The following is a 17,976-nucleotide window of genomic DNA, read 5'->3' as shown; positions in this document are numbered from 1 at the left end:
CCCCCGGCCGTGCGGGCTGCCGACAGCTCTGCAAGAAATACACCTACCAAAGGAGCTCAGCCGCAGACGGCCATCACTAACACCCCGCTCCAGCGACAACACACCACCGCCGTCGGCCCAGGCAGCCCTGGGGACCCTCCCCTCCTCGCGGGGCAGCGAAACCCCCCAGAGCAGCGACAGGGCTGGCCGGAGCTGCTGGTCCACGCAGGAGGAACGTCGCAGCTCAGCGCCCCGCCTGCTCTGCCACGGCAGCGCTTCGCCGGCTTCATCCGATTGCTGCCGAGCCGCACTCAGAATAGAAGCGCTCAAATCCTCTTTGCTGAGCACTTGACTTCAGCAGAGGGGGCAGAGCCTTAGAGACAAGAGCAGGCAGGAGGGAAGAGGGGCGAATTCCGGGTGGTTTCGCCAGGCCAAGGAGAAAAGAGGAAGGGGAGCTGTTTTAGGGGACGGTCTGACCCACGCGGTTCAGCGGGGCGAGGGAGGCAGGGACCTGCACACACACACCCGTGTGCTGCTGTACATTCAGGTGTGCAGCACTGGGCCCTTCACTTGCTGATGCTGCAGGTTTTAAGGAGCATTTCACCATCCTGTCCATGCTCCCGGGGGTGGCAAGAAGGGCACCCTCCACAGGGAGGGGAACTGGCCGCAAATACAGTGCAGCCAGCAAGCCACAGGCTGGGCTGGAGAGAAAGCTATCCGAGAGGGCTTCCCAAATGCCTCTTGATAACGTCAGAGAGATTTTTTTGGAAGGAGAAGCCAAGAAGGGTCCAGCCACTGCAATGCCTGCCCCTCTGCTGCATCCCACGGTCACAACACGGAGTTTCCCCCACTACTTGGGCAGGGCTGTCCCCGCGCCTGCTCCACACTCACCTTTCTCTCCAGAAAGAGAGTAGATGCTGTTGTGCCGAGAGCCCCGGCCTTTCTAGAAAGGTAGAGAGCAGAAGTACGGAGTTAGTCATCTATCAGGCGGAGGCGGTGAGAACAGTCCCGTTCAGGCCAGCTGGGAAGGCCAGGGCTAGCCTCCCCCAGCTTTCCACTATCCATTCCCCCTGGGAAGCTTGAAAATACTGTTCCCTTGAAGAGCACTACCAGAGCACTGATTGATTGATTTGCATTTGCGAGAAGCCCTCCAAGGAGAGGCAGAAGAGAGCTTTGTCTCCAAAGGCAGATCTGCAAGATGTGCTGGTAGCATCCCAGTTTGTAGGTTGGCACAGGCCAGCCTCGCTACATCTGCATTTCAAATCAGCCCGGAACCAGGCTTGCCGGCTTTTATTTCCTCAGCTCCAGCACCTACCCTGATACTGCAGCACCTGGGATGTCAGGTCTGCTAGGCAATATTTTCGGTCCTAAAAATAAGCCTGAGTTTTTCCACAAATACCCTTCCTACGTTTTTCAGCTTATCCTGCCTCCTGGCATTAACCCTATTTTCTGTCTTTCAAGGGAAAGAGAGAGATCTCTCCCCCTTGCCCAAGCCTTCTGCTCCAAGCAGCCTGTTTGGGTAACAGACGCGCGCTGCTCCTTCTGCTCCAGGCAGCGCCCTCTCCCCCAGGAAAGGCAAAGAAACCAGCCCTCACCTCGCTGTCCCGGCTGGTGCGGCGGCTCTGGGTCACGCACTGGATCTGCCAGGGCAGGGGCTGGTACACGAGGTACGGCAGGGGCTCTTCGCGGAACAGGTTGGTCCCGAGCTGGACACAGAAAGGATTTGCGGCAGGTAAGAGGACAGGAGAGAAGCAGAAGAGCGACAGAAGCAGCTGCTATTGCACACGCACCACCAGCGATCGCAAGCCCTGGTGGCCTTGCCGGCTGTGGCGATGCTCGGCACGTCTTCCCGCCCCACAGCGACGAGCGGTCCTCGTGGCGAGGCAGTGGGGCGGCAGGGCTCTCGGGTAAGGCTGAGGCCGTGTGGTTCCACATCCAGTACAGGTGGCCCAGACCTCCCGCCCAGCGTGGCCTGGTTTAGGGAGGCCATGGCCACCAGGGCAAGCAGAAAGCTCTGCCTCCTCCCCCCGGCCCCAGGTATTTTTGGGGACAGGGAATCGCAGAGGGCAGGAGCTGGTCTAGAGGCTGCAGGAGAGGCAGGAGGCAGGGCTCGGAGCTCTGCTGCAGGCTCACACCGTGACCCTGGGACGGTCCCTCCCCACGCAGCAGGGACAGGGCACGCTGCTGCACGGCGCTGTGGGACCCTCTGGCATCGGCCCCGCAGAAGGGGCTACAGAAGCCAGGGGCATGGTCAGCGGGGCCAGGAAAGACCTCCAGGCTGGTGACACAGCCCCTGGCCAGCCTAGCACACCTCTCCACCTCCTTTCCTCTCCCCAGCGGGGAGCGGCCCTAGGCAGGGGAGGGTTTTCCTTCCTCCCCAGCCCCAGGACTCAACGTGCACGTTCCCAGCATTTGCTCACCAGACTGGGAAGCCCAAGTACCTGGGCACAACAGGGAACTGCCCTCCGCAGGGCTGCAACACACCTGCTGATGTGACAGTGACGAAAACGCACTCCCAAGCCAACTCACCCCCGCCACGGGGCTGACGGCACAGCCACAGCTATGCTGGAGCCAGAGCCCGGGTATCCCTGGCTCACGAGAATGGCCAAGCCCGCGCCCCCCACTGCTCCCCACCTTCTCTGATAAGATAAGCCCCACGCTTCTAGAAATAAAGCGGAAAGCGTTAACTCCTACCTGCTGCCAGGCCAGCCCAGACTCACCTGTCCAAATGCTCTCACCACAAAAAACAGTGCTGTCATCAGGGTTCCCAGCATGGCTGGGGTCTCCGAGGGGCTCCCGCTGCTCCGGGAAGTCAAAGCTCTGGGAGCGACGCACCGTGGTCTCCCAACAGCCAGGGACTGGAAGGTGCCTTCTCCGGCAGGCAGACTCCAAGCCCCTTAATGAGCTTACAGCTTGCATTCATCTTGGCGGAGTAATCGTGCACTGTCCTTTTGCTCTTCTAATCGCCGAGTTTCTCCAACATATACAGTGCTGGCATTCCAGGAAAAGCAAATCCTCTTCTCTACACACATACGCAGGCTGGTGCGCACAGACACGCATGTACACCCCCCACAGCCCAGAGCCATGAGCCGGGACAGGCCTCCTCCGCTCGGGACTGCGTCTCAGCAGGATCACGGCAAAGCCTCCCGTGCCCAGAAGGCGCCGGCAGGTCAGATGGGACTTTGGATTTCTCAGAGCCGCCCTGTGCCCTCTGCACTGCCCCAGGAGTGCCTACCTGGATGGGGCGCGATGCCTCCGGTAGTTCGTATCGCGGATCTCCAGCGGACAAAGACACACAAGCGCAGATCACGCACATCAAGAACTGGGGCGATTCAAGGTTTGGTGGTGGTTTGTGTTCTGTTTTTAAGGATGGGTATCTAACTACCAGCCTCCATTTCTGCGTGGCCAGCTGACCCCCACACTGTTCTTCCTCTGCCTCATCAGTCCTCCGGCTCCAGCAGCTCTCCTCTCTGCCCAGCACGTACAGCAGCGACCGCGCTCCTTCTCCAGCCCTCCCTCCGCAGGCAGAGCACAACATCCCGGGCCCCTGCACGCGTTCGTGTGCCTCACGCATCCTCAGACCACATCTGTCTTCTCTCCTGTGCCAGCAGCTCAAATCCTGTTGTGATCACCCAGCATCCCCGCATCCTCGCCCACCTGAACCTAGGATTTCCAGTGAGCAATGCACTCCGCAGAAGAAAGAGCTGGAAAAATAAGGGCGGGCGTTGAAGCTCGCCTCTCCCCGCCAGTGCCGTCACTGGCCGTGATACACATCTGCAGCCAGGACACACGTGGCGAATGCCCCATCTGGGCAGAGGAAGCCTTCGCCGCAGGGCTTGGAGACACAGGACAAGCTGAGGCTTTCCTGAGAGACTACCTGAAAGGGAAAAATCCCAGAGGAGCAAACATGCCCAGCTGGGAGGGGCTCCTACAGGCGTCCCAGGGCCACTGGAAGGAGGCGAGAAGGGGAAAGGAACAAGCCATGGGAAAAGAAGAGCACATCACACCACACCACCAATCCTGCCCGATGTCTGGAGAGCACTGTTCAGCGATCCCCCCGTCAGGACTCCAGCAAGCGTTTCTGGCCATTGCCAAGACCGCTTCAGCTCCCTGTGGCTTTGTTACCATTATTCTGTTAAGTACCTGGCCAGGGTAGGAAACGCAGGAGCAGCTAGAAAGCCAAAACCCAAAACTACAAAAGCAGTTCTTCAGGGGCCTTTCAGCCACCAGGAGAGCTGTTCTCGGGCTCGCATCCTGCGCTTTTCATGAGACCGTCATCCATCCCGTTGTATGGTGGTCTCTCTGGAGCTTTACGCAAGGTTGGGGGATGCTGCGGGGATGCTTTATGCTGCGGGGTGGGCCAAGAAGTGGGGTCTCTGCCGGGGCGGGGGGGGGGGTCTCCCGGGGAAATGGCTGCTACTAAGCAGCGCCTGAAACACCACTTGGGGAAAAATTCACAGCTGCTCCAAAATACACCGAGAAATCGGTAGCAACAGCCAAGTCGGCAGAATTAGCCAGTTTTAACGCATCCCAAGTTGCCAGAGAGCAGTTCCAGAGCAAAGCCCTGCTCCCTACCAGCGCACCACAGTTCTCCCCGTTTCCCCGGCAGGAGAAACCCCCCGCTGCCCCGGCAGAGACGCCGGCGTCTTCACCCACCCCGCAGCAGCCCCTGCCCGGGCGCCCGGCCGAGCCGGCCTCGGGCTGCTCCCGCACACAGCCCGTCCTCCGCCCTCGCACAAAGCTCCAGGGCGAGACAGCCACTGTAACGAGGTGGGTGAGTCTCATGAAAAGGGCAGGATACAAGCCCAAGAAAAGCTGTCCTGTTCGCCGAAAGCCCTATGGAGAATTGCTTTTGTAGTTTTGTTTTTCAACTTTCTGTCTGCCCCTGCATTTGCTACCCTGGCCAGACACTTAACAGAATAATGGTAATAAAGGCACAGTGAGCTGAAGTGGTCTCGGAAATTGCCAGAAATAACCTTGACGAGACAAAACATGAAGTAGCCTGGAGACAAGCAAGAGGAAGATGTGAAAGGTAAGTACAAGCTGGATCTCTAGGGCTACAACCGAACGCCTCAAGAAAAAAATAAAGCTACAAACTTCACCGTCATAAAAGCCAGGCTCATGTAGATTTAATTTACATACAAAACCAGATACAGCTGCTATCACAGGTTTTAAACGGGAAAGAGGAACATGTTTCAGACCAAGTTATTGCTAAGAAAACAGGCATTTCTCCACACTACAAACACACCCTTCTGCGCACACAGACTGGACTCAGCGATGCGGCTTCGGGCACAGCAGCCACCAGGCTGGCAGCCTCCCCACGCCACTGAAAGCCACAACTGTAGGGTCCCTCCAAAAATACTGCACGGGAAGGGCTTCCGTGGCGCCCACCAACAGCCAGGAAGCTAAAAGCAAATTCCCTACAGCCAGGGACTGGTGCAATCTGACAGGAGATGGGAAACCCGCGTTTCGATCCTCCGGAGGGACTGCCCTGGGCAGCTGCCCCTCCTTATGGATTTCTGGGGTCTCCCCACTCAGCCAGAGCCAGTAAGAGCTACCTGAGATTGCCTCAGCAAGGGCGCCAGCGAGACGTTCTCTCCTGGCAGCGCCTGCAGAAGGACCACCCTGCATTTGTTAGCAAGCAGAAGGTGGGAGAACAGGGACCTGACCAGAGGATCAGGCTGCCCAAGGATAGAGGCTGGCCAAGTAATTAAAAAAGTCTAAGAAAAGTCAGCAAAAAATATATCCAGACACTCTTAAGAGTTTTAAAATGTTGTTCATCAAAAATATATTTCCATTTGCACGTAAACATTCCCTGCCACGCTCACAGTGTGAGCTGTTGCGGTGTCGTGCCAGTACCCGGCACAGGGGGCTCTGCTTTACTGTGCCGCACACCATTAGCCACACCAGCAGACAAACAGCGCGGAAGGGTGCAGAGCAGCAGCTTCACCACCCTCCCCGTATCAGCTGTCTCTAGAGAGAACGGCTTTGAAGACGAGTTCTCACAGATGGGAACCCTTGAAATGCAGGCTTCTTCATCAGACAGAGTGGCAAGTGGTTCAGCTTTTTTTTAAAGCGTAAAATATTTAAAGTCAGCTTGGAGGAAACGCCAACAAAGGCAACCAAATACCACATTTCCCACTCAGCAGTAGGACAGACTAGCCCGACTTCTCCCTCTTGGCTAGAGCAGCACCATCTGCCCCGGCGGGACGGTGATGTGTTCTGGATACAGCGTCTCCGGAGGAGCATGCTGCAGCCACCCGCTGAGCGGAGCGCCGAGCCATCTCGGAGCCGAGGTCTGAGCGCTGGGCATCCCGGCACCTCCGCCGTGCCTCCAGCCCCGGGGTCCGGTGAGCCCCGCTGTCCCCGGGGCTCAGCAGAGCTGCCGCAGGAGCGGCGAGGCCCGGCTCCGCGCCGGGCAGCCAGGGCTCCCCTCTGCCTCCCCAGCCCCGCCGGCTGGAGGGAGACCCCAGCTGCTGAGCTGAGCTCCGCTCCCTCTCCCCAGGGCACGGAGGGACGCAGGTGGGGCTTCGTCTCGACGTTCACACTAGGCTGAGTTCCTTAACAGCGCCCGCACCAGGCACCACCCCACGCTCTCGCCATGCGGCTCCTCGTTGCCGTCGGAGCGTTCGTAAGGCAGCAGCGGAGCTCCCGCAGCACAGCTTTGCGGCGCAGCTCTGGCTGGGAGCAGAACGAGGGAGCAGGGAGCGCTTTCCCACATCCGCCATGACAAGCTACCCCTGCTTCGGATCCTATCGCTTCCACCCCAAACGAGAGGAACATTCCCCGATAGAGTCTGCCACTCCCCGACTCCGTCCCCAGACTCCACAGCCATTTTGCTGCTCGTTCTCCCTTGCTCACACACACGGCAGAGGCCAGATGTCTTGCCCACCTGCAATTAAGCATTTGCTGGGCATCAGTGCGGGCTCATTTCCTGACACATTTCCTCCAGCAAAGTCTCAGCTGGATTCACGTCCTCCCCCTTGACCAGTTACTCAAAGTCCTCCATGATTCACAGCTCTGGCTCACGATTGCTAGAATACTAATGAGAACACTGTTGATTTATTGGAGCCCTGGTATTTCACCACCGGATTAAACAGTCTATAAAGTATATTTGGACACATTACAGGATTAGAAGAATCCACCTGGGAAGTTCGCTTCCTCCTCCTTCCAGTCGCTTGTAAAGAGACTTTATTCCAAGGGCACAGCACAGAGGCAGAGCTGAGACGACTGGGCATCGCTGAAACCCAAAGTATTGCCAGGGAGACCGTGCAGGCCCCAGCCACCGTCTCTCCAGAGCCAAGTCCCACCTTTTAGTAATGGTACACTTTAATTTGCCTGTTTTCATCCAGTCCCAGCTGAAGCAGGCTGGGGCTGCTGGCAGGGGGCTTCTGTGCACCTGGGAAGAGAGGTCTGGCAGCTGGGTGAAGGAAACGCCTGGCTTGCGGCAGGGACGAGCGCGGGCAGAGCCAGCAGACGGGACAGGTACCGAGGGGCAGGAGCCAGCCCTGCGCACGCCTGCTGGATTTAGCCTGCTGCATCCAAGTCAAACAGGATTAGAGGGGGATTAGGGAATTCAAAGGAGCACCGTGCGTTATCGGAGGCCCAAGGGATTTGCTGCTAACATCAGTGTACACTGCAGAGGGGATACTGACAGCCCCAGCGTAATGCTGTTACAACACAAGCCTGGAAACATCCCTGCTAATAGCACCGAGAGGTCTCACTCCTTCAATCCAACCGCAAGTTACGACGTGCCTCAAAACCCAGCCAGAGGGAGCGCTCCGCGGCTCCAGCCCTCCCTGCCCGGCCACGCGGCCGCCCCACGTGCCAGGGCCATGCGGCTCCGGGCACCCTCGCCTCGCAGAGACACCGCTCTCCGCCCCACAGGGACCGCCCGTAGCAGAGTCCCCGATGCGGCTGGGGCCGTATCAATGGCACCAAGAGCAGGCCTACGGGACTAGGGCCCCTACTTCCCTGCCGCCTCCGCCGTTCTGTACTCTTTGGTTAACTTTTTTTTTTTTTTCTTTTTAAATTCTCACATTAAGAGCTACAACTGCCGTGTGTCACAGCAGAGCAGTGACACTAAAGAGCATCACAGCACAACAAGGGGAAGGGGACAGACTTCCTCGGTCAAATACAGCCCAGAAAAAAAAAAAAAAAAAAAGGAGCAAACAGGTCACTCACGCTCTAACTGATGAACACCATATTCCTTTGCAGAACTGGACACTAAAATAGAGGCTCAGGCTTCAAAATTGCTGTTCAATGCTTTAGAGCTCCTGACTCACTCACCTCCTGCTGCAGGAAGCCAGAGTGCAATTAAAGACCAGAGCCAGGCAAAGGATACATTTGCGAATCCCTCTTGAAGTCTTCCAGCCATTTCTTGTTGGTCTCAATCATTCCTTGGATACTCCTCCCGTCTGACTCACGGCTGTGGGACTGGGAATGCTGGAACAGCCGTATTTGCTCACTGTTGCAGGAGAGAAAGAGACAGCGCAAGCGGGTGAGAGGTGTAGGCAGAAACGACCACAGACACGACAAAGAAAGCGGTGGGCTGCTACGGGAAGAGCCAGGGTTAACAGAAAGCAGCCTGCTCTTGGCTCAACGTGCTCTGCCAGCCCCATGGCAGAGGGAAGCTGCAGCAGCCCCCCGCTACCACCCGCTGGCCTTTTCGTCTGCACAGCGTCAGAACGGTGCGGGTGGCAGCCTCCGCTCCAGCCACCCACGCGGCAGCGCCTGTCACGGCAGAGCCGGTGCGGCCCAGTGCTGGAAGCACCCTTGGTCCCGGTGCCGCGATGAGGGCTATCGGCACGGCTGCGATGGCAGCGTCGCTGTAGAAGCTACCAGGTAGCGCTGAGTGGGCAGCGGTAAATAACTAACGGTATCTAACTTGTCTACTTACCAATATTTAACTTATAATTTTGTTACTTCCTTGCTATATGAAGTGTGACCTAAGTCATTCTAAAGAAATAAAAAACACTGAAAGAGCAGCAAAAGCACAATGAAACAACAACTCAAGGAAAAAGACCCTTACTCTGCAGGTACGTATCCCAGCTTGTTGTGCAGAGGCTTGGAACTTTCCCTGAGCGACGGGAACCCACCTGGAACACAGACATTAAATACAGGCCCCCCCAGAATCTTACAGACCCCCAGTCTTTCCATCTGGGGGCATTTGCTGTCTTGTACTGGAGTACACAGTCCCTAGCAGCTGAGCCACCTCCCAAGGACACAGTGGTGGTAAGGAAACCGAGATTGTGAACTCTGTCTGCAGTCCACAGGAGGGTTTCCAGGCTCCTCTTTTGCTCCCTTTAACTGCTTTCTTGGTGTATATTAAAGGCTGAGCTGCTCCAGAAGCAGGATGACAAGATCAGCCATATGCTGCACTTCCTAGAAAGAGAAAACCTTTTCCTCACTCTTTATCTCGTTAGCGCCCTTCCCCATCAGCAGCACCAGCAGATCCGGCCTCACAAGCATCAGAAGGATGAGCTGGTTCGAACTTGCAGGGCTTTGAAATCAAGTGTCGTAGGCAAGCGAGCAGCGGGATTACAGATAGCAGACTTACCTGGGAAATACTTGTGCCATTTCTCCGCCAGGATGCTGTCCACGGACTGTCCGGCCGTGAAAGAGCGACTAGCGCTCAGCCCGGTGTTCCACGGCCACGGGCTCACCAGGGACGCCCCGGTGGGGGGCACCACAGAGCCACCCGCCTGGAGTCCTGCCAAGGAGGCATACGCAGAAAGAGGGACGCCGTCGCAGGGCGTCGAGCTGAAGAGTGGAGACTGGCAACTGTTGAGAGAGTCCAAGATGCCGAGGACCCCGTTCAGTTCACTAGTGATACGCCGCAGAGACTCCGACAAGTACTGGATCTTGTCCGGCTGGGGGTCAGGCCGTGAATCGGTTCTCAAATCAGCTGGCAGAAGAGAAGGGGGGAAAAAGGGATCACCGGGAAAGCAAGGGAGACACTGCTGCCTGGCAGGAGGCTCACTTACCAACGTGTTGCGCTCCGAGCTGAGTGTAATTAGTGCGTGCTAAGTGGGACGCAGAAGCAAGAGCCTGGCTTTGCAGCCAACAGAGGAGACAGACTGACAGCAAGGATTTGGGCCTTGGAGGCTGCTTGGGCACAAAGTCAGGGAGAAACAAGATAACAAGGACAATATCCTCCAATGCTGCAAGAACGGGGCCTGCAGGACAAGCCTGGATACGCTTTAGCACATGTGTTTCACCTCCCTGCTCCATCCCTCTCGGTTCTGCTGTCCCCTGTTCCACGCAGACATTAACGTAACGGCGATTCCCTTGCAGATGGCAAGCCCTTTCGAGGGCTGAAACCCCCAGTGCTGCACGCTGCCCCTCAGACGAGGCCCTGGCACAGGCACTCACGCTTCATTCCAATGAAATAAACACACACCGAGCGGGAGGCAGAAGGGGCTGGTTACACTTCCCACGCCCATGAGAAGCGAAGCTCTCCAGGCCACCAGCCAGGCTGGAGGTAGGACCCGGAGGACTGGGCTGATGCAAGGGCTCTCACGGCGAGAGAGAACTCCTCGGTTCCACACGCGCCTGCAGATATTTTACGGATCAGGGTCAGAGAGGCGATCCCAGACTGGCCAGATTGTCAGTCTGTTGCCACGGCGAAGCTTTCCAAGTTTTCTTTAAGCTTCAGCCTTGCCAGCCTTCCTGCAAGCAACACAACCCTCCCGCCTTCCTGGCTGTTTATGGGGAGCCCTTCTTCCCACCTGCACGACTTCAGTTACAGGCAACCGCGGGCAAACAAAAAAGCACAAGCAGCAGAGGGAACCGCAGCAGCCTCTCCTGCCAGAGACGCGAGGAAGAGGAAGCCCAGCCACCTGCAGAAGAGCAATACGGCTCTGCGACAGCAGAGGGAAGGGCTGAAGCCAGATTTTGTAATTCACTCTAAAAACAAAGGGAGAGATTTAAAAGGCAAATTCACACGCAGATTCCATCCCTCTCATCTGCCACTATGGGCAGGAAACAGGTTTTTCAAATAAAATGATATCTACAAAGCAGTCCCAGTCACGGATAGCAGACCTGCCTTAGACACTAATGAGCGCCAGTGAGAACAACAGAAGGTACGTCAGAGGCGCGAGGGGGAACGCCAGATCAAGGCCTAAAGCATCAGGCGTTGGGCACAGCCTGGCCAGCCAGGCAGGCACTTACGTTTAGGCTGACACAGGTTTACACTGGATGTGCTGTTTGTGTCCTCAGAGTTGCTGAGATCAAAGGTCACCATCTTCTTGCATGCAGCACTCTTCAGCGTATCTTCATCCGAAAGCTGGTCAAAAGAAGGAAAACGACGCAAGTGAAGCCTGCGGTTCTGTCCCCAAAATGTAAAAGCCACCAGAACGCTGCCTACAGCTAGTCACCCAGGCTGGACTGCACAGACAGGCATAGGGCAAGTGAAGGCCAACTCACCTTCAGTCCCTGACAGCAAAATCCCAAAGTCAAGAGACACATGTGTGTGCTAGAGGCCAAATCTAACAACCACGTGAATGGTCCCTTCTAGGCAGAAGTCAAAGTGTTCTGTGCTTTAAATGAGCCTCAAAACTGTCGCATGGGCTGCATTCTCTCTTTGCACCAAGGACAAGTGCTCGACCATCAGAGGTCTCGTGCTCTTGCATCTGCTGCTGCCCTGCCCAAGGCCACGTGGTCCCGGGCAGAGCCGAACAGACGCCAAGGCTTGCCTTGGTGGGGAAAGCAGACCCCAGCCTAGCTCACACGGGGCGACCCGCCCTTGTTTTCTCGAGGCTCAAGTCGTGCAGCTTTTTCAGGCTGCTTTCTGTATTCACTCTGCAGCCACCCGCTTAGCTGAGTCCAGATGTCATCAGCAGAGGCAAGGCACAGTATTTGCCATCTTGACCAAGATTCAGGCAGTTAATAAGACATCTAACCATTCTGATGTGAGGTTTTAGTTTATATTGTCGGATACTTCGGCATATCAGTGTTAACAGTGATTCGTTTCTGACCCAACAGACAAGCTTCTCAGAAGCCAGTGCACTCAGCAGGTTTCTTCCACCCAAGTCCGTCCCTGCTGGCAGCAGCCCTGCCTGGCAAGCTGCCGCCGGGGGAGAAAGTCTCCGTCCCAAAACCCAGCCCACGTTTGCCCTGTTGGCTGTGGGTCTAGTGAATCACAGGGGTCACGCTTCAATTAAGTTTGTCGTTCTCTCCAACCTTGCGACTAGCCTTCTCTCCCACCGCTCAGACAGACACACCGTTCTGCTCTCACAGAACACGCTTCTAAAATCCAGCTCTGCTGGCAAACGCCAGTCTTTGGCCACCAGCTAAACAGCTCTCACGGGCACCGAAAGCCCTGCAGAGACTCCAGCCTAAACGGAGGCGGCCAAGAGCCCTGGGCAGAGTGGGAGCGCCCAAGCAAGAGCCATGCTGGTGGTTACCTCCTCCAGCAGCGAGGACTCCAGCTGGCTTAGTTTCTCTTCTTTCTTCTTCAGCAGCACCTGTCCTTTCCGCATAGCCGACTTCATCTTGTCCAACTGCTTTGCTTCCTACAGTGGATCAACAGCCAAGCCAAGGAGGAAAGTTAAACAAGAACAATAGGAAATAATCTACATTAGTGGTTTGGGTGAGTTTCATTATCTCACTTCTACTCAGGACGGGAAATCATGCTGCTGGAGTACAATTGCTCCCAAGTCTTCAAGAGCACGGGAAGCAGAGCGCACAGAGGGCAGAGCACATCTCTCAAAGCAAGCTCACCCCAAGGAAAAGGAGGTTTCACCTCCAAACCCCGCATCCAAGAGGGTCAACAGCTTTGGTTCTGCAAACATGAATGCCCTCTATAATCAGTGAAGGAAATTATGACCTTCCCTGTCTTTGGTTGGCGCATCAGCAGAGCTGATGAGTACTTGAGACCCCCTTTGCAAGCTAGAGTGAAGTCACCATAGAGCTACAACTACAAGCTTGCACCTACTGATGGGACGGATACCCGTCACTTGCTTTACTAGGAGGAGAAAGTGTTATAGGATTTCTGTGACACAGGAATCCCTTTTTCCTCCTACCAAATACTTTCTCCATTTTTAAGGTCCCGAGAGCTCCAATTAACAATCAGGGTCCTGCAGTCTAGCGAGCTACTGAGTACTGGTCACACTGCAGAGACTGCTCCACAGAGCTAGGAATTGATCCCAGGGATTCATCTGTGCAGCCACGACGCCTGACATCTGAACGCAGGGGCTCACCTCTTCCAGGTTCTTGCGCACACCCTCCAGGAGCTGGGAGCTGTCGGGATCCTGCACCACCTCCTGTGCTTTCTGCATCTCTTGGCGCCACTGCTGCTTTGCGGCTTTCAGTGCCGTGTGCCTCTTCCTCATGGAGCGGGTCTGGCGCACCAGGAACTCCTTGGCGTTCCTGATGGAGATCCCTTCCGCGGAGATGTAGCTCCTGACACTGCACGGAAGAGACAGGCATGCTCCTGGCTCTGTGCTGGCTGTGCCATCCTGCCAGCCTCATGCAGCACCCTCCCCCAAAACAGATCGTCAGTGCAATGTGCGTAAAGCCAAGCAAGAACATTTGCTTGTAAAACCAAAGCAGAAGTATCTTCCAGAAGCAGCTGGCATACAGATACTCACTGATCAAATTGGAAGTTGCTGTCCTCATGGCTTTGAGAGGGTGGGGAAGCGGCCTCTCTGGACGAGTGCTGAGGAGTTGAAACATTCCAGAGTAAGAAATACGTATGGGAAACAGAACCCCAACACCCCATAAGAATCCAATTAGGAGCAAAAATTCAGAATGACATCACCATGGTATGGCCCAGATCCAAAACCAACGCCAGGGATGTTTTGTTTTTTATGTGACTTTTCAAAAGTAACAAAAACATTTCAACGGCTCGATGTCCAAGTGGAAACCAGTGACGAGGGGTCAGTACAGGGACCGGTGCTGTTTAACATCGTGGTCGGCAACATGGACAGTGGGATCAAGTGCACCCTTAGCAAGTTTGCCGATGACACCAAACTGTGTGGTGTTGTCAACATGCTGGAGGGAAGGGATGCCATCCAGAGGAACCTGGACAGGCTGGAGAGGTGGGCCCATGCAAACCTCATGAAGTTCAACCAGGCCAAGTGCAAGGTCCTGCACCTGGGTTGCGGCAACCCCAAGCACAAATCCAAGTTGGGCAGAAAATAGATGGAAGGCAGCCCTGAGGAGAAGGGCCTGGGGGTGTTGGTGGATGAGAAGCTCAACGTGAGCCAGCAACGTGTGCCGGCACCCAGAATGCCAACTGCATCCTGGGCTGCATCAAAAGATGTGAGGCCAGCAGGGCGACGGAGGGGATCCTACCCCTCTGCTCTGCTCTGGTGAGACCCCACCTGGAGTATTGTGTCCAGCTTTGGAGTCCCCAGCACAGGAAGGACATGGACCCATTGGAACCAGTCCAGAGGAGGCCACAAAGATGCTATTGAGGGCTGGAGCCTCTCTGCTGTGAGGACAGGCTGAGAGAGTTGGGGGGATTCAGCCTGGAGAAGAGAAGGCTCCGGGGAGACCTTCCAGCCCCTTCCAGGCCCTAAAGGGGGCCTACAGGAGAGATGGGGAGGGACTCTGGATCAGGGAGGAGAGCCATGGGATGAGGGGGAACGGTTTTAAACTGAAAGAGGGGAGATTTACATTAGATATTAGGAAGAAATTCTTTGCTGTGAGGGTGGTGAGCCCCTGGCCCAGGTTGCCCAGAGAAGCTGTGGCTGCCCCATCCCTGGAGGGGTTCGAGGCCAGGTTGGACGGGGCTTGGAGCAACCCGATCTAGTGGAAGGTGTCCCTGCCGAGGGCAGGGAGGGTTAGAATGAAATGGTCTTTAAGGTCCCTTCCAACCCAAACTGTTCTATGATTCTGCTTCTATCCCTGACTCAAGGCTTGCTTTTGGCTCCAAGGGCACTCATGTATCACAGACTTGCAGGGGTTGGAAGGGACCTCTGGACATCATCTCATCCAGCCCCCCTGCCAGAGCGGGGTCGCCTGGAGCAAGTGGGACAGGAACACATCCAGGTGCATTTGGAATATCTCCAGAGAAGAGGAGGAGACTCCACCACCTCTCTGGGCAGCCTGTGCCAGGGCTCTGGCACCCTCACAGGAAAGAAGATTTTCCCTCATGATGAGATGGAGTTTCCCATGTTCCGGTTTCTGCCCGTTGCCCCTTGTCCTGTTGTGGGGCACCACCAAAAAGAGCTTGGCCCCATCCTCTTGCCACCCACCCTTTAGCTGTTGATGAGCATTGATGAGATCCCCCCTCAGCCTGCTCTTCTCCAGGCTGAACAGACCCAGGTCCCTCAGCCTTTCCTCAGCAGAGAGGTGCTCCAGTCCCTTCATCACCTTTGTGGCCTCTGCTGGACTCTCTCCAGCAGTTCCCTGTCTGCCTTGAACTGGCCATCCCACAACTGGACCCAGTGCTCCAGCTGTGGCCTCCCCAGGGCAGAGCAGAGGGGGAGGATGACCTCCCTCCACCTCCTGCCACACTCTTTTGAATGCGCCCCAGGAGACCATCGGCCCTCTTGGCCCCGAGGGCATGTTGCTGCCTCGTGGCCAATTTGTTGTCCCCCAGGACCCCCAGGTCTCTCTGCGGAGCTGCTCTCCAGCAGGTCAGCCCCAACCTGTACCGGTGCAGGGGGTTATCCCTCCCCAGGTGCAGGGGCCAGCACTTGCCCTGGGTGAACTTCATTAGCTTCACCCTCCTCTACACTCCTTTCCCCTGAAGTAATAACATACAGAAATCAACAAATACTACTCAACATATTGATGTCCCCTGGCAAAGAAAACTGCGGCACTGCATCTCAAATGAGTTCACACAGAAGGAACAAGAGCTGGTATTTTCAAGGGAGTTACAGCCTCAGATCTCACAAGGCAAACACCTTTACCGTCTGCTTTACTCACAGCTTGAATAGTTTCTCTCAGGTCTTCAACATGGAGCTCAGCTTTCCTTCTTGGAGATTCCACACTTTCTTCTGCCTCCAGTTCTTTCAAAGTCTCCTGTTTGCTCCTGACAGCTGTCTCCAGCTCACTGCCACAAGAAAAGGGAATTATGGCAGCACTTGATTAGAGTACAGGTCCATCTAGCCCAGTAATCTGTCTGCGGTGGTGTCCAAAGTGATCTCCAGTTTCCAGGAGCGAGAGGCCACAGAGGTGCAAAACACCACCAGTACTGGTCTGTGGTGTGATGTCAAACATAACCCCTGGCTGGGCAGGGAAACGTTGCTTCACACCCTTACCCAGAAGGGCTCAGCTATCTTAGGAAAATCTTTTCTTTGCGTTTCAATGTGCCTGAAAGCATCTTACCAACCTCACAAGACAGATGTGGAGAGGACAAGCAAGTGAACCTGGCAAGCAGAGGTGAAGGGACAAGTTTTCACACCGAGTTACTGATAGACCTGGAAACAGACGCCAGGACCTCCATGCCCTCAACAGGCAGTAAAACCACCATTAGGATTCTGAAGGAATATGGTTCAACACAAGAAGCTCAAAGGTAAGGGAGAGGTCCAGGGTTCGGTTACAGAGGTTTTGGCTAGGGGCATAGGGTAGATTTTTTGCATTAGGGAAGATGTCTCATTCACACACCTGATACGTTTCTGCAGCCTCTGGCTTCGGGTCTGCAACAAGTCCACCTGGGCCTCCAGCTCAGCCTTCTGGTCCTGGAGCTCTTCAAGAGACCTACGCAGCTGCCGGGTGGACTCAAGGAGGCTGGCATGCTCCTTCCTATTCTCCTCTAGGCGGAGCTGAGAAGCTACAGCAGCTTCCTAGAAGAAAACCGAGCAATCCCTCACAGTAATCTCCCCAACACCAAAATGAGAGGCACACAATATACAAGAGACCTGCCTCCTGCGCAGTTCACAGGAGGCCCCCGAGCTACAAATGCACACGCCACACACCAACCCTAGAAGAACAGGACCGACTTTTCTTTTTGGGAAAGAGTTCAGAGCTAACCAAACTCCCAGCAGGATGACACTCCAGGCTGAGGCAGGGAGGGATTTTCAGACTCGCAAATTAGAAGCTACAGTTTTGCTTTTTTAAATCCATAGTTCTCGGGTGCTCCCCTCACCCCCAAACGCAGCAGGGCACCTCTGCACAGCTAAGGCATACATACGTCTCTTTCTAGCTCAGTCCGTCTGTCTTCATCCAGCAGCTGCTGCCTTTTCTTTCTCAGAGACTCCTCCTACGCAAAGGCGAGAAAGCAGGTGAGCGGCAGAGCGAGGAGCCCGCAGAGGCTGAGCAGCACCTGTAGTACAGAGCTCAGGCCTAAGGCTCAGGACCATGTCAGAATACCTGAGGACTGTTATCAGTTTTGCTTTATTCCCCCACATACACACACACAAGTTCCCGTCCCTCTATCTGGCTTCAATGAGGAGCTGGGAATATTTGCATTCCTGTGGGAAGGACGCCCCTTCCTGCTCAGCCGGGAGAGTACTCGAGGCACACGGCCGTTCCCGCAGGACCTTGCTTTTGTGAAGCCTCTGGTTGCCTCCAGCATTTTCCACCTTTTACTTCCTCACCCCAGCGCTGCTTGGAAAGGAAGGGCTGACAGAAGCAAAGTTATCTACAGTCCTTGGCACAGGTCAGGACTTGGAGATCTGGCAGGCGAGAGCACCAGCCAGTGATTTTTGCCAGCTCTGTAGTAGCATTTGGAGCGCTTCCCTCACCCACTTTGCTGCCCAAGATCCAGAAACACTCATCCCCTTTTCACAGCAGCAGGCAGAAGAGGAGCTAAGTCAGGAAGGGATTGACTACCATCCCAAATGATACCGAGCAGGACATTTTATGATCCCTCTGTCACTCTTACGGCCACTTGCTGTCTCCCAAAGCACTGAGCAAACCTAGAGCACCGACTTTCACTGCAAACATCAGCCACGAGCAATGCTTAGCCCTGCTCTGAATCACGACCGAAGTTTTACCTTAACTTGGACGGCAGCAAAGGCCCTGGCTGAGCACCTCTGAGAAGTCCCCCACGAGGAAGCAGCCAGAGGAGCAGCACAGGGTAGGAAACCTCTGTGAGCCCAA

The 17,976-nt window shown here is 55.6% G+C and overlaps 1 protein-coding gene across 7 annotated transcripts in view; it reads right to left on the bottom strand.

Annotated features, from left to right (window-relative positions):
• Window positions 1–5,086: 5,086 nt before the first annotated feature.
• CEP164 (centrosomal protein 164) overlaps window positions 5,087–17,976 on the bottom strand; it is a 42,363-nt gene continuing 29,473 nt past the window's right edge. For all 7 annotated transcript variants that reach the window (XM_063355150.1, XM_063355148.1, XM_063355152.1 and 4 more), the window contains 11 exons: window positions 17,066–17,134; window positions 16,540–16,718; window positions 15,859–15,985; window positions 13,572–13,639; window positions 13,182–13,389; window positions 12,387–12,494; window positions 11,152–11,266; window positions 9,539–9,886; window positions 9,011–9,077; window positions 8,324–8,446; window positions 5,087–7,392 (listed from right to left, as the gene is read on the bottom strand). In XM_063355150.1, coding sequence (XP_063211220.1) covers window positions 7,293–7,392; window positions 8,324–8,446; window positions 9,011–9,077; window positions 9,539–9,886; window positions 11,152–11,266; window positions 12,387–12,494; window positions 13,182–13,389; window positions 13,572–13,639; window positions 15,859–15,985; window positions 16,540–16,718; window positions 17,066–17,134 — 1,512 coding nt within the window. In that variant the 3' untranslated portion in view covers window positions 5,087–7,292. The remainder of the gene's footprint in view (window positions 7,393–8,323; window positions 8,447–9,010; window positions 9,078–9,538; window positions 9,887–11,151; window positions 11,267–12,386; window positions 12,495–13,181; window positions 13,390–13,571; window positions 13,640–15,858; window positions 15,986–16,539; window positions 16,719–17,065; window positions 17,135–17,976) is intronic.

This window comes from Chroicocephalus ridibundus, chromosome 18 (genome assembly GCF_963924245.1).
Source record: "Chroicocephalus ridibundus chromosome 18, bChrRid1.1, whole genome shotgun sequence".
NCBI lineage: Eukaryota > Metazoa > Chordata > Aves > Charadriiformes > Laridae > Chroicocephalus > Chroicocephalus ridibundus.
Note: the sequence above shows the minus strand (reverse complement) of the source record. Positions and strands in the feature narration are given on the sequence as shown.